The 12055-nt window shown below is 39.1% G+C and overlaps 1 protein-coding gene across 4 annotated transcripts in view; it reads left to right on the forward strand.

Annotated features, from left to right (window-relative positions):
• Nucleotides 1-12055, forward strand: part of DOK6 (docking protein 6) — a 195911-nt gene that overhangs the window by 136777 nt on the left and 47079 nt on the right. For all 4 annotated transcript variants that reach the window (XR_013234207.1, XR_013234208.1, XM_077352868.1 and 1 more), the window contains exon 6: nt 3911-4049. Coding sequence is in view for 2 of the 4 variants with exons in the window: in XM_077352868.1 (XP_077208983.1) it covers nt 3911-4049 (139 nt within the window). In the remaining 2 variants the exon portion in view is untranslated. The remainder of the gene's footprint in view (nt 1-3910; nt 4050-12055) is intronic.

Below are 12055 nucleotides of genomic sequence, written 5' to 3' on the forward strand. Positions count from 1 at the left end.
GGAGGCCGATTGCACACCGGCTCCATCAAAATAGACTCATACTCTTGTGCACATTCCGCTGTGACAAATACAACATAAATATAGAACCCAATTAAAACTGGGAGGGAGGGTGGGTCGCTTGTCTACGCTCAGGCAAAGAGGCAGGAAGGGAACCCAGCAGTGTCCTAAATGGACGCTCTAAGCCCCGTCTCCTCAGACGCGTGCAGAAGCCACGCGCGCCCGAGAACACCGGCTGCCAGCCAGCTGCATCGCCTCCTCCTTCCCCCTCCCTCCATGCCGCCAAAAGGGTCCGTGAGTCCGTGGCACCCAATATAGTTGGCATTCCATCCCACATAGTATGAACATACAAGTTAGGTCCAGGTTACTTTGAGACAGTCAGATTGGAACTTGCAAGGTTTGGTATCTGGTTTTCACTGGAAGAGGAATTTGTGGGGTTTTTTACATCATTCAGTAGTACATGAACAGAATAGTGGAATCTGCTTTCAATTGATTGCTCCTGTTTCTTCAAATACTTCCTCCAGATATGATCAGTGTGAGAAACAGTCTGATGTTAACCTCAGGTACTTTGGGTGTACTTGAATATTTGAGATATTATATAAACTGAAGGCCTACAGCCATACCACACTGAACATACCCGATCTCATCTGATCTTGGAAGCTGAGCAGGATTGAGCCTGGTTAATACTGGGATTGTATAAACTGAAGACTATGGGAAGTGGATTATGGCAGTAAGCACTGTGCAAAGTCACCAAAGTTGTCAGTTGTTTTAGTTAGTTGATGCCTGCTTCCCAAATACAATCTCACACGCTTGCCTCTGTGAATGTGTACACACAATATATGGATGAATGCTTATGTTCAGGCATTCACAAATATAACTTCTTGTATTTTCAAACAGTCACAGAACCCTTTGTGCAAAGACAGGTAAATAAGTATATCTGGAACTATAAAAGAGCTAGGATTGAACCATCATGCAAGATTCAGAAGATGCAAACCAGCAGTGCTGTCTGAAAATTCAACTAAAGAGCCATCTTGGTGTAGTGGTTAGGAGTGCGGACTTCTAATCTGGTAAGCCAGGTTTGAATCTGTGCTCCCCCACATGCAACCAACTGGGTGATCTTCGGCTCACCACAGCACTGACTGAGCAGTAATATCAAGGTTCTCTCAACCTCACCCACCTCACAGGGTGTGTGTTGTGGGTAGAGGAAAGGGAAGGCGATTGTAAGCTGCTTTGAGACTCCTTCCGGTAGAGAAAAGCGGCATATAAAAACCAACTCTTCTTCTTAACTCTGACCAATTTAACACAGTATAGAAATACCAAGCATTAATTCTGCTTAATTAATTACAAGACAAAAAAGACTGTTTCTTCATTGGAGGCTTCACCCCAGGCTGCAGGCTGGAGTTTGAATCAGGGCAGGTTGCCCCACCTTTTCCGGCAGTGAAGTTCCCAGGGCAGAAATGGTCAAGGAGAAATTTGCTTTGCTGCAGTTACATGTACGCAAAAATGAGCAAAGATACGCATATTTGTATGTTAAAATATAATTGCCAACAATGCCTCACTGTCGCCGTTAACTGAGCTAATATTCTTAACTAACTGATTTTCTTATAGTCATAAAATAGCTGTTCTCATGGTCTCAGATAAATCCAGTGAATTCATGTATATACATTTTTAAACATTTTTTGCTATCTTTAATCATTAAAATAAAAAAAATAATGAACTGCAAATTTTGTATGCGTATCATATCGCATACCTCAGCCCTTGACTAAGTCATGGTCATTATTTTATGACATTCCTTCCACATGGATTCATCTTCCAATTAGCGTATATCCAATATCTTGATATAAACCAGGTATTACTCAACAGTCTACCAACCTGAGGCCAATTTCCTCTTTTATTAAGTATTCACTGAAACTAGATTTTCCCTGTTGGTCCTCTTGATGCAATTACTAGCCATTTACTGTCTGGTGGCTCTAGGTTGAAACAATAGCAATACTTTTTTGAGTACCCTAATGTTGAACTATTATATCTATGTCTTCTTCCTTGTTGCTCTTTGCTTCATCTTTGTCCTTTGTGTTAATTTTTGATTTTCATGGCATCGCTGTTGTTTAGAGCTTTTCTTTTGCCTGCAACGTTTGTTTACCTTTAGGGCTTGTCTGTTGTCAAGATGTACTATTTTGATTAATTATATTCCCCGTTCAACGTCTGTTAACTTCAGACTCATCTTTACTTGTTAACCTTTATAGACTTTTATTGTGAATGCTTATATGCTTTAACCTTCTATTTATTGACTATCCTGCCATTCCAGTAGAGCATTAGCACTGAGCATTGTATTTTTATTTTTATTTGTCTGGATTCTCCTGTCATTACAGCATTATAGCAATAATATAATTTGTGTTAAAATCAACCGGAACCTTTCTATCTAGGGAGTCAGTTCACATAGGAAGAGGGAACGTACCTTACATAATCTTCATATAAATGGGAGCAACAGAAAAGCACAAAGGTGTTTTACCTAGTATCACATTGAAGCATACTTGTGATAGTCTTAATAAATTGGGGACATGCTGTTACCTGTCCTGTATCTGTGCTTCAGAAAGCTGTATGCAAAAAAAAACAAAAAAAAAACAAAAAGTTAATAGATTGGAGCAAACCAAAAGAACATTATTAAGCCATTTAACATAGGCAGGCTTTAATTGGGAGCTGCATGATCGTAGGGAGAAAAAAGTTAGGCGTTTCAGTTGACATAGCTTTACAGGAGCACAAAGCTGTGGGACTTCTTTACTTTTTAAGCATGATAGGTTCAAATTTCTAGCTTAATGTGTGAGTCTGTTGGGCTGATGATCTGATTGTATTGCCTACAGTGTTGAACTATAAAATATATTTTATACTATAGGCCAACATTTCAACTTTTTTACCATTGAGAAACCCCAAGAAACTCCAGAAGTGGCACCATCGTGCAGAATATGGTTGGGAAGCAGAGCTGTGTACATGCCCACTTAGGGCCCCTCCCCTTCCCACCCTGTCCAGGGCCATCATTGGCCATTTTGGTGGGGGTGGCATGTTGACATGACCATTTATTTATTTGTTTGTTTGTTTGTTTGTTTGTTTGTTTGTTTATACCGCCCTTCCCTACGGCTCTGGGCGGTTTACATAAAACATTTTTTAACATTCACATGGTTATATGGTTATATCACCCAATAAATATTTTAACAAATTAAGAAGAATAACTCTCACCCATTTGAGAGACCCTTCCAGGACCATCAAGAAATCCCAGGGTTTCACAAACCCCTGGTTGAGAAAGCCTGCTGTAGGTAATACAGTCAAATTGTCAGGAATCATTACCAGAGCAGCTCAACACATCAAGCTGGAAACTCAATGGCTTAAACAGGTTTGTTCTTGTGTTAATACACCATGCAAGCACTAAGGAAACCCTTGCTTGGGTTTCAGGGAAGTTGCCAGTAGTATCAATAGGGTCACCAACTCCAGACTTGGCAATTCCTAGAGATCTGAGAGTAGAGCTTGGGAATAGGCCCATAGAATCACATAGCACCCAATATGTTTACTCCAGGATGCACAGTAGAAAAAGTTGGACTGGTAATTCTAAGAGTGTACAAATAGTAACTTCGCAATGTGCTTAATGTGTTTCATCATTGTGCAGATTCAGAAGCTGCAAATAATGATTTTAACTGTCTCTTACAAAAAGAGCCTGAATGCAAAGATTGCTTTGCTTATGCCATTTAGAGTTCATCATTTATCCATTGGCAAAATAACATCTTCCAGCAACTGACACAGCGACTCCAATTGTAATATGAATTTTTAAAAAACACAGTTCCTCTTTAAAAAAAAAAAGCAAGCTGTTATTGTCAAGCAAGAACTCATTTTCTTTTTTTCTTTTTTTTTAAAAATCTTATCCTAGGATGTGTGACACAGGAGAAGGGCTGTTCACCTTTCAGACAAGGGAAGGTGAGATGATCTATCAGAAAGTCCATTCTGCAACTCTGGCAATAGCTGAGCAACATGAAAGACTGGTGATGGAGATGGAACAGAAAGCCCGGGTAAGGACCATTGTTAAGTAATGTAAAGGCGTTTGCTGCATTATTAGAAAGGGAATAATTGTGAGATCAACCAAAATGCAGAATCAGTTAAGAAACTTAACACTACAACTACACTAACAGAACATAGAAAACTGATGGTGACATGTTATTTTTAATTAAATTTATCTTAAGCATCTATACTTTAGGCATAGAGAGCCCTCCTTATATGAATGAAAGCAACCACACACATCAGGGAAGAATAAATATTTTTCCTAATGTTTCTTGTAGGGCATCATGCCCTCTGACAGCACGTGGCATGTCTTGCCAGGTGAAGGGAAACCCAAGCCAGTAAGAGAGCCAAGGGCTCTGATCCCAACTTCCTTGCCCATTTTTTTCTGTTCCCCAATCCATATTCCCCTCACCTCTTTTACTTTTTTGTTCCTACTTCTCTTCCTATCTTTTACCACGGAACATGGCACAAACAGACACCAAGATCTTACTTCAGTGGGACCGGCATTCCTTATATGAATGTTAGAGTTTTAAACATTTCATATTTTTCTGAAAACCTAGTCCAGGTTTATGTGGAAATCCCCATATTTGTCCCTGAGCCCACTGTATGGATATTATGCTCCATGCTTATGGCCCAATTAAGAATTAGATATAATGATTCTGGATTGTTAAAAATCTTCTTGAGTTACACAGGGGACCTAAAAGGAGGAAGAGATTAGGTAGAGATTAGTAGAGATGTCCAACTGCTTCAGTTTGAAAGCTGTATAGCCATGATGTTGTCATGGTCATTCAGGTGCTACAAGGCTCTTTTGGGACTTCATTCCTGAAATAATTTACATCTTGAAGAAGTTAGGGGAGACTTCGTGAGTTATTCAGATTTTGTATCATTACTTTGCCCTTTACTAAGGCTAACTTCATTTCTACATTTGGCAGCCTGGCAGTTAATTGAGAAAGTGTGGCTTCCTCACAATAGCATTTCTTCTCTTACTAACTTTAAACTGAATGCATTACAAGGGGATTTTCAAAAGCAAGGCCTGCAGAGGGGAAAGTTGTTATCCCCACAGTGGCTATAAAATGTCAGGCTTTAAATTACATTTGATTTGAAAAAAAATCTCAGATTTTAAGAAATTATCATCTGAGGGGCTGTGATAGAAAGCGGAAGAAATTGTGGTCAAGTCACCATTTCAAATATCTTTATCAGGAGAGTTCTATTTCTAAATAGAGATATTTCTGCATAAAACCCATATAAATTTAATGGTATCTTCTTGCAACTGACCTTTAATACGTTCATAAAGTATGTTGCTGTTATTTTCCACTTTATGTTGTTGGACACATTGGAATGAAAGTAAGAAAGGCCAAACCACCAGGCAGAAATTAGTTTGAATATTTTAATATGCACATAGCTGAAGCAGATTGTGCTGGCTCATGGTAGATGCACATATGGCATGTGTTTTCCTCCTCTCTTGATTGCCTGTGAAATGGTGGCAAAGCATAGCTTTGACAGGAAGCTTCATATTACAGTTGAAATTCAGGAAATGCTTTCTGTCATCTTAGAATATCTCTTTCTCCTGAGGTCAGGCTTCCAACCAGCTCAAGCAATGAAGAGCCCTAATGTTTATTTAGTGGTCCCCTTCTCAGTTGTATAAAGTCACAGTACATTTCAACAGAATTGTGTCAGTGGGGTGCAACATATTCTCTGTTTAAGTTTTTCAAGCTTATCACTCCCCTTCATGAGCTCTCAGAGCTGTTTATTTTACTTGGTGCACGGAATTCTCAGCAGAGCCTGTAGGCCATGTTAAATGCAGGCAAGAAGTAGCTACATGGAACAGACAACTCCTACATTCTGTCATATAGTGCAAGTCTGATAAAAAAAAAAACCTTGTAGAGAAAGGAGCAGGTTAAACAAATTATATTTGCATTTTAAAAAAAAATGAAATGAGAAATGCTGAGGCTCTCCTTAGAGCCCTTTCCTTACTTTGGGATTGACTGTTTATTACACGTCAAGGGGAAGGTACTCCGTATGCACTGAACTGTGTCCTGTTTCTTAATAGTGATTTACTTGTTCTGACCCTGGCTTTTAGATTGGTTCTGTAGATATGTCCTGGCACAACTAAAAGCCCTGAATATTAAACAGATGGACCAATGGGAAGGGCCTGCTTTGGGGGAAGAGTAGGTGATTGGGGGAGTGAACATCTAACTGGCACAGACATCCTGTACTATAACTTACGTTGGTATCCTCTCAGTTAACCTCGTGGCTGGGCTGTAATAAAAGATGTTTGTTCCAGCAAGTATTCACCCTGTCAGAATCCATTTCCATAAAAGTGGCTAAGAGGCAAGCTTCCAAAGGAGATAGAGAGGCTGAGTGGGCCGTTCCTGTTGCGCACTTTGTAATTCAGATCGAATCACATTGACAAGATAGCATGAGCTCTTAGAGCTTTTTCCTTCCTTTTACCCTCCGCCTCCTTCCTTTCTTGTAACTGATGTTTCCCTGTTGTGAGGGATAATAGCAGAAACGGTCTTAACAGTAGCTTTGGAAATAAGCCTGCAGTTTCCTCTCTAAAATCCACTATTAGATAATTTCTGAAATGTTCTCCATACATGCTCAGCTCTTGCCTATATATATATTATATATGTGTGTATAGTTCATAAAATGTGTGTGGGGGATACACACGGGCGCGCGCTCAAAGTAAAGCTCTCCATGGTAACAGGAGAATTTCATACTGTGGGGGAGAAGAGAAGGCTGGATCAGAATGGCATTGCTGTAAAGTTTCTGTATTTAAATGAAGCAGAACTGTTATAAAAAGTATTGTCCATTGGATTGTTCGATTAACAGCATACAAAGTATCTGTGGACATGTATCTGTGGCTAGCCAAGTATTGTGGAGAAGCAGAGAAAAATGAAGAGTAGTTAGGAATATCTTGTGAGCTGCAATGGTATGGACATCTGACGCTACCTTATAGTGAATAAGATCATTGACCCATCAGGGTCAGTGTTGTCTGGCAGCAGCTGTTTCAGATCTTAGGTTGAGGTGTCACTTCCCCTATTATTGTGATCCTTTTAACCGGAGATGGCAGTGATTGAACCTGTTTTGTTGCATGCCAAGCAGATGCTCTGTCAGTGAACAACTGATGCTGCCTCTTTAACTGTCAGACTAGAACTATGGATAAATCAGCTCAAACCCTCATACAGCAGCAGCAGAAGAAGAAGAGATGGTTTTTATATGCCACTTTTCTCTACCAGAAGGAATATCAAAGCGGCTTATAATCCCCTTCCCTTCCTCTCCCTACAACAGACACCCTGTGATGCAAGTAAGGCACAGAGAGTGCTGACAGAACTGTTAGTTCAAAACAGTTCTGTCAGTGCTGTGATGAACCCAAGGTTACCCTGCTGGCTGCATGTGGAGGAACAGGGACTCAAACCCGGCTTGCCAGATTAGAAGCCACTGCTCTTAAGCACTGCATCAAGTTGGCTTCCATGGTATTCACTGGGTGACCGACCATTAGCCAGTTGCCTTCTCCTGGCCTAATCTTCTTCACTGGGTTGTTGTAAAGATAAAATGAAGGAGGATAGAACCAGGAATGCAGAATTAAGATGTGATAGACAGAAATGTAAGTTTCTACTATACTATAGTTGTACTATATCCATATCTATGATATGCCATATCCATTTTAAAAGATCTTGGTACCCAGTATTGAATGAGGGGAACTAACTCGAGAGTCCAATGTGCATGTGTTTTTTTTATGGAGAACTGTAAACAGAACTCTGACTCCTACAGCCTGTCTCAGGAATTAATGCTTCCTTCTATATTTCCTCTGTTCCATACAAATCTGCCCCCATAGGTCCTTTTTTGGCCAAATGATTATTTACTGTTATTTCTGCAAAGTCATCACTTAGAGCAAACTGCAGCATTTAAAGGGCTCTCAGTCTCTTTAAATGCCTTGGACTCATGGAGCTGAAAAAATCTGGCATTCCAATTATTTATCAAATCTGAATACCATACCAGTATCGGGATTCAGAAATATCGAGAAATATTTTGGGGTTTCAGTATAACAACCCCCCAAAAATTACTGGTTGTGCACATTTATACTGCAGTCATGATCCAAACTGGTCCCTGTGCATACAGGAATTGAGGAGAGCATGCAAGTCACATACAAATGTTACAGAACTTGGATTTGAGTGGGTAGCCACATTGGTCTGAAGTAGCACAACAAAATAGCAACTTTAAGACCAACAAAGATTTATTCAAGGCAGGAGCTTTGGAAGAGTGCATGCACTTGAAAGCTCTTTTTTGGTCTTAAAGGTACTATTGGACTCAAATTTTGTAGAACTTGAATTTGTTTCCCTTTGTACTTTTTGCTTTAGCTTCTGATTCTCATAACGATATGTTTGTGACAATTAAGAATGAAACTGAGGTCAACAAGTTAGAAACGGGCTGCTCTTAAATTCTGCTTGACTTTTCCCCTCCTCAGTGTTAATCAAATGAAAATTTAAAAACAAGCACATAACTGAATCTAGTTATCTGTGCTAGCCTGTAACTGCAGGTTACATTAAACAAGGTCATTGGATGCACCTAACACAGATCACAAACAATTATCTGTTAAATTTCATTTTGCTGACAATTTCTGCAAAGAAAAAAACTGAACAAAAAAGGAAAACAGAACATGATGGATACAGCTTCGGAATAAGTGACAGCACCATTCTGAGTTATACACAGTCATTTTCCAGAACATTTAGCTGCTGGTCTGATTAAACTTTCCACCCTTTGAAGAATTCCACCTCCCTGAAAACTTGACTTTAATTTTTAAAAAGCCTGAGAAGTACAAAAATCTGATCATCAAAATGAAAACTTTAGCAACTTCTTGATACTGAAGCCACGATCTGAGCTCTAATAGATGAATTTGTTATAATTATAAAAATTAAAAATGCCTTTAAATTACTTTAGCTTCATCTGGAGTATATTTTGCTTAGCGCAACAAAGTCACCTAAATGAGTGCAGACTCCACACATATTTGAAACCATTCTGTATGCAAATGAACGCCATAAGAGAAGGAAAGGAGGCCAGAGGTAAAATCAGTTCCCCTGAATGAGTGATTAGCACCATTATTGCTTTTTTTTTTTCTTTCAAGAGGGCTCTGCCTGCAGCCTTACCAACTGAGCATGTTCACAACTGGGTTCAGCTTTATACATCTTTGTAAAATCCCCATTTCTTATATTCCCCGTCCCTTTCCATACATTATGATCTATATCTTTGTAAAACGGAATGCGGTACACCTTTTCTGCCGTGGGAAAACGTGTTCCGAGTATCTAACAATGCAGTTTTATAGATACCAGCTTGTATTTCTGTAATGAAACATGTTTTCATATAACGGGTTCACTTGTGAGTTTTTATTAGCACTCCTATTGGGAAGCCCATAAAGGGCTGGAGTGCAGGCAGTGCTGCTTGCAAAGGCCCTTCGGGGTTTGCTTCAAATAAAGGGAAAGTACCTCAACCTCCAGTGCGGCTTTTGAAGTTTTAAGAGCTTCATTTTCTCTTGGAAAAGGCTACTTGATCTTAGACATTACCCAAATGTTATGTGAGATCAAAAGACCCTTTTTTCCCCCCCATGAAAGAAAAATGAAGTCTACCAAGAGCTTTCAAAAGAAGCAGTAGAAGATTTTTATCTCAAGCTAGAAAGCACTAACACAAAATCTGAAGTGGCACCTGTCCTGCTGCACCCACGTTGGATGATTATGCCTATTTATACAATATATATGTGCAATATAAGCACAAAACAATGGACAGTGAAATGTGACAGTGTAAGGTGCCATATGAATCACAAGTGCTTGCAGCTGTTGAATTCCGAACACGGCTGTAAAGCAGTGACCATGATACTCTACATCACGTTTTTTGCTATTTGTTACTCTTGTTGCTCTTCTGTTTGAACTGAAAAAGCCCAAATCCACATAAAATATTTAAAATACTGACATAATTACTAAAGATTTACAGATTTATGAAAGTGCTATTCATGACATGCTTGAGGTAAAATGACTTTGTTTTATTCACTGTGTTTGCCAGACAACTTCCTCAGGCTATCATTAGTTATGTCTTTTAAATTACGACTCTGTCTGGGATGTAACTTAGGGATTCCTAAAGGCTTTAGATTTTTGACTTTTTTAAAATGAGAAACTGATTATAAACTATTTAAAGTCCTGTTACCTTAAAAAAAGTGGTTTGCTGTGTAGTGACAGATACAGCTTTTCAAGTATGTACACGCGCCCTTTTGAACAAAAAAATAGTTGTATGGTCCTCTGTAACTTTACAACTGCTTTCCCTACTTCTCCCCACAACAGGTGGGGCTGAGAGAGCTCTGACAGAACTACTCTGTGGGAACACCTCTCACTACCCTAAGGTCACTCAGCTGGATGCATGTAGAGGAGCGGGTAATCAAACCTGGCTCTCCAGATTAGAAAGGCCGCCACTCTTAACTACTACCCCAAGCTGGCTCTCAGCATTCTCCATGCAGTTCACATGAAGAAGAAATGCATCTGAACCAGTGCTTTTTAAAAATTAGCTGGAAAATATGTCTCAGATACACCACATATAAAAATAGAATGCTGCTAGTGTTTAAATTTAGCAGCTATCTGATTAAAGAATTAATGAAAAGTTTTTAAAAAGTCAAACTGCTTTCTTTTGATTGAGTCCCAGTTCCCTGTACCTAATGACAGGTAGTTAAATTTATTGTAACGTTTTGCTGCCGTTGTTGTTGTTATATCTGCATTTTACAGTATTTATATATAGCCTCCCATTTTCCCAAACACATTCATATTGCTTTAAAATACAGACTGATCACAGTAATTGTAGCAATCAAATCAATACTATCTTGACCTTCAAGACATGGTTTGCAAATTATATGGTGCTGCCTCAGACCAGTGGTATATCTACTTTAGTACTGCATACTCTGACTGAGAGCATTTCTCCTGGATTTCAGGATTTCTGTGTGTTCTATAACAAATAAAAACATGCTAAAAACCAAACATAAAGTCCACATTATCTCAGCAAATACTCATCACTGCTTATAATACTGAAATTGTAAGATATTCATAGTGTCAGTGGTATCCATCACTAATTCCTCCAGAGTGACCATACAGGATTCTTGTTTATAGGCATTCTTTGTGTGTGTAGTTTACCTTTGTATGGAAATATGGATTATTTTATTGCCTCTAGTCAACAAACATTAAGTATATATTCAAAACTGGATAATAATTCCATGTGGTCCTTTCAGTCTTTTATTTTCTGAAGACCGAAACCCCCTCATGCTCTACAGAGTGCCATTCTGTATGTCCCTTTTCAACATGTCTCCATTGTCCTTTAATCATTGTACAATAGCCACAGTACAGGGCCACATGAGGATTCATACTGTTTTTTCTGTACCATTACCTCCTAATGAGATTGCTGCTTGCAAAACCATGAACTCTGCACAGAACACTGGCTCTCAGAATGGCTGATTCTCAATTCTGTTTAGCTGTAATTCCCAAATCAAACTAAATCTGGTTAGGAAAACAGCTTTTATTGGATGCCCCCCCCCCCACTCAGGAATTTTGTTTTTATCTAGAATTAGAGTGGGAAGATGAGTAACAATTTTAGACTTTGCCCTGGATAGGTTCACCTGAAATATATTTTCATGGTTCTAGCAGTTTTACAGACTATTAATACAAATTGCAGTTAAGAGCAGAGTAAGAAAGGGGGTGGGAAATCACAACAAAAATTACAGTGGAAATACATGGAAAGCAAAAGGTAAGAAAAGAGGAAGAATGCACACAATTTATATTCTCTGGGATACTTCTTTTAGTAAGTGTACAGAAGGAGAGGTGCTGACAGTTGTGACCCAAGCCTATTCTCTTCCTAGCCACAGTGAAAGCAATTCCCAGCTAAGCCAACTGCCAAAAAATAGTATACAACAGGAATCTTTGAAATTAACTAACTCCCTAGCCCCCAGTGAGTAATAATAGCAATTTTCATGCAAGACAGTGAATTACAA

This window comes from Paroedura picta, chromosome 9 (assembly GCF_049243985.1).
Source record: "Paroedura picta isolate Pp20150507F chromosome 9, Ppicta_v3.0, whole genome shotgun sequence".
NCBI lineage: Eukaryota > Metazoa > Chordata > Lepidosauria > Squamata > Gekkonidae > Paroedura > Paroedura picta.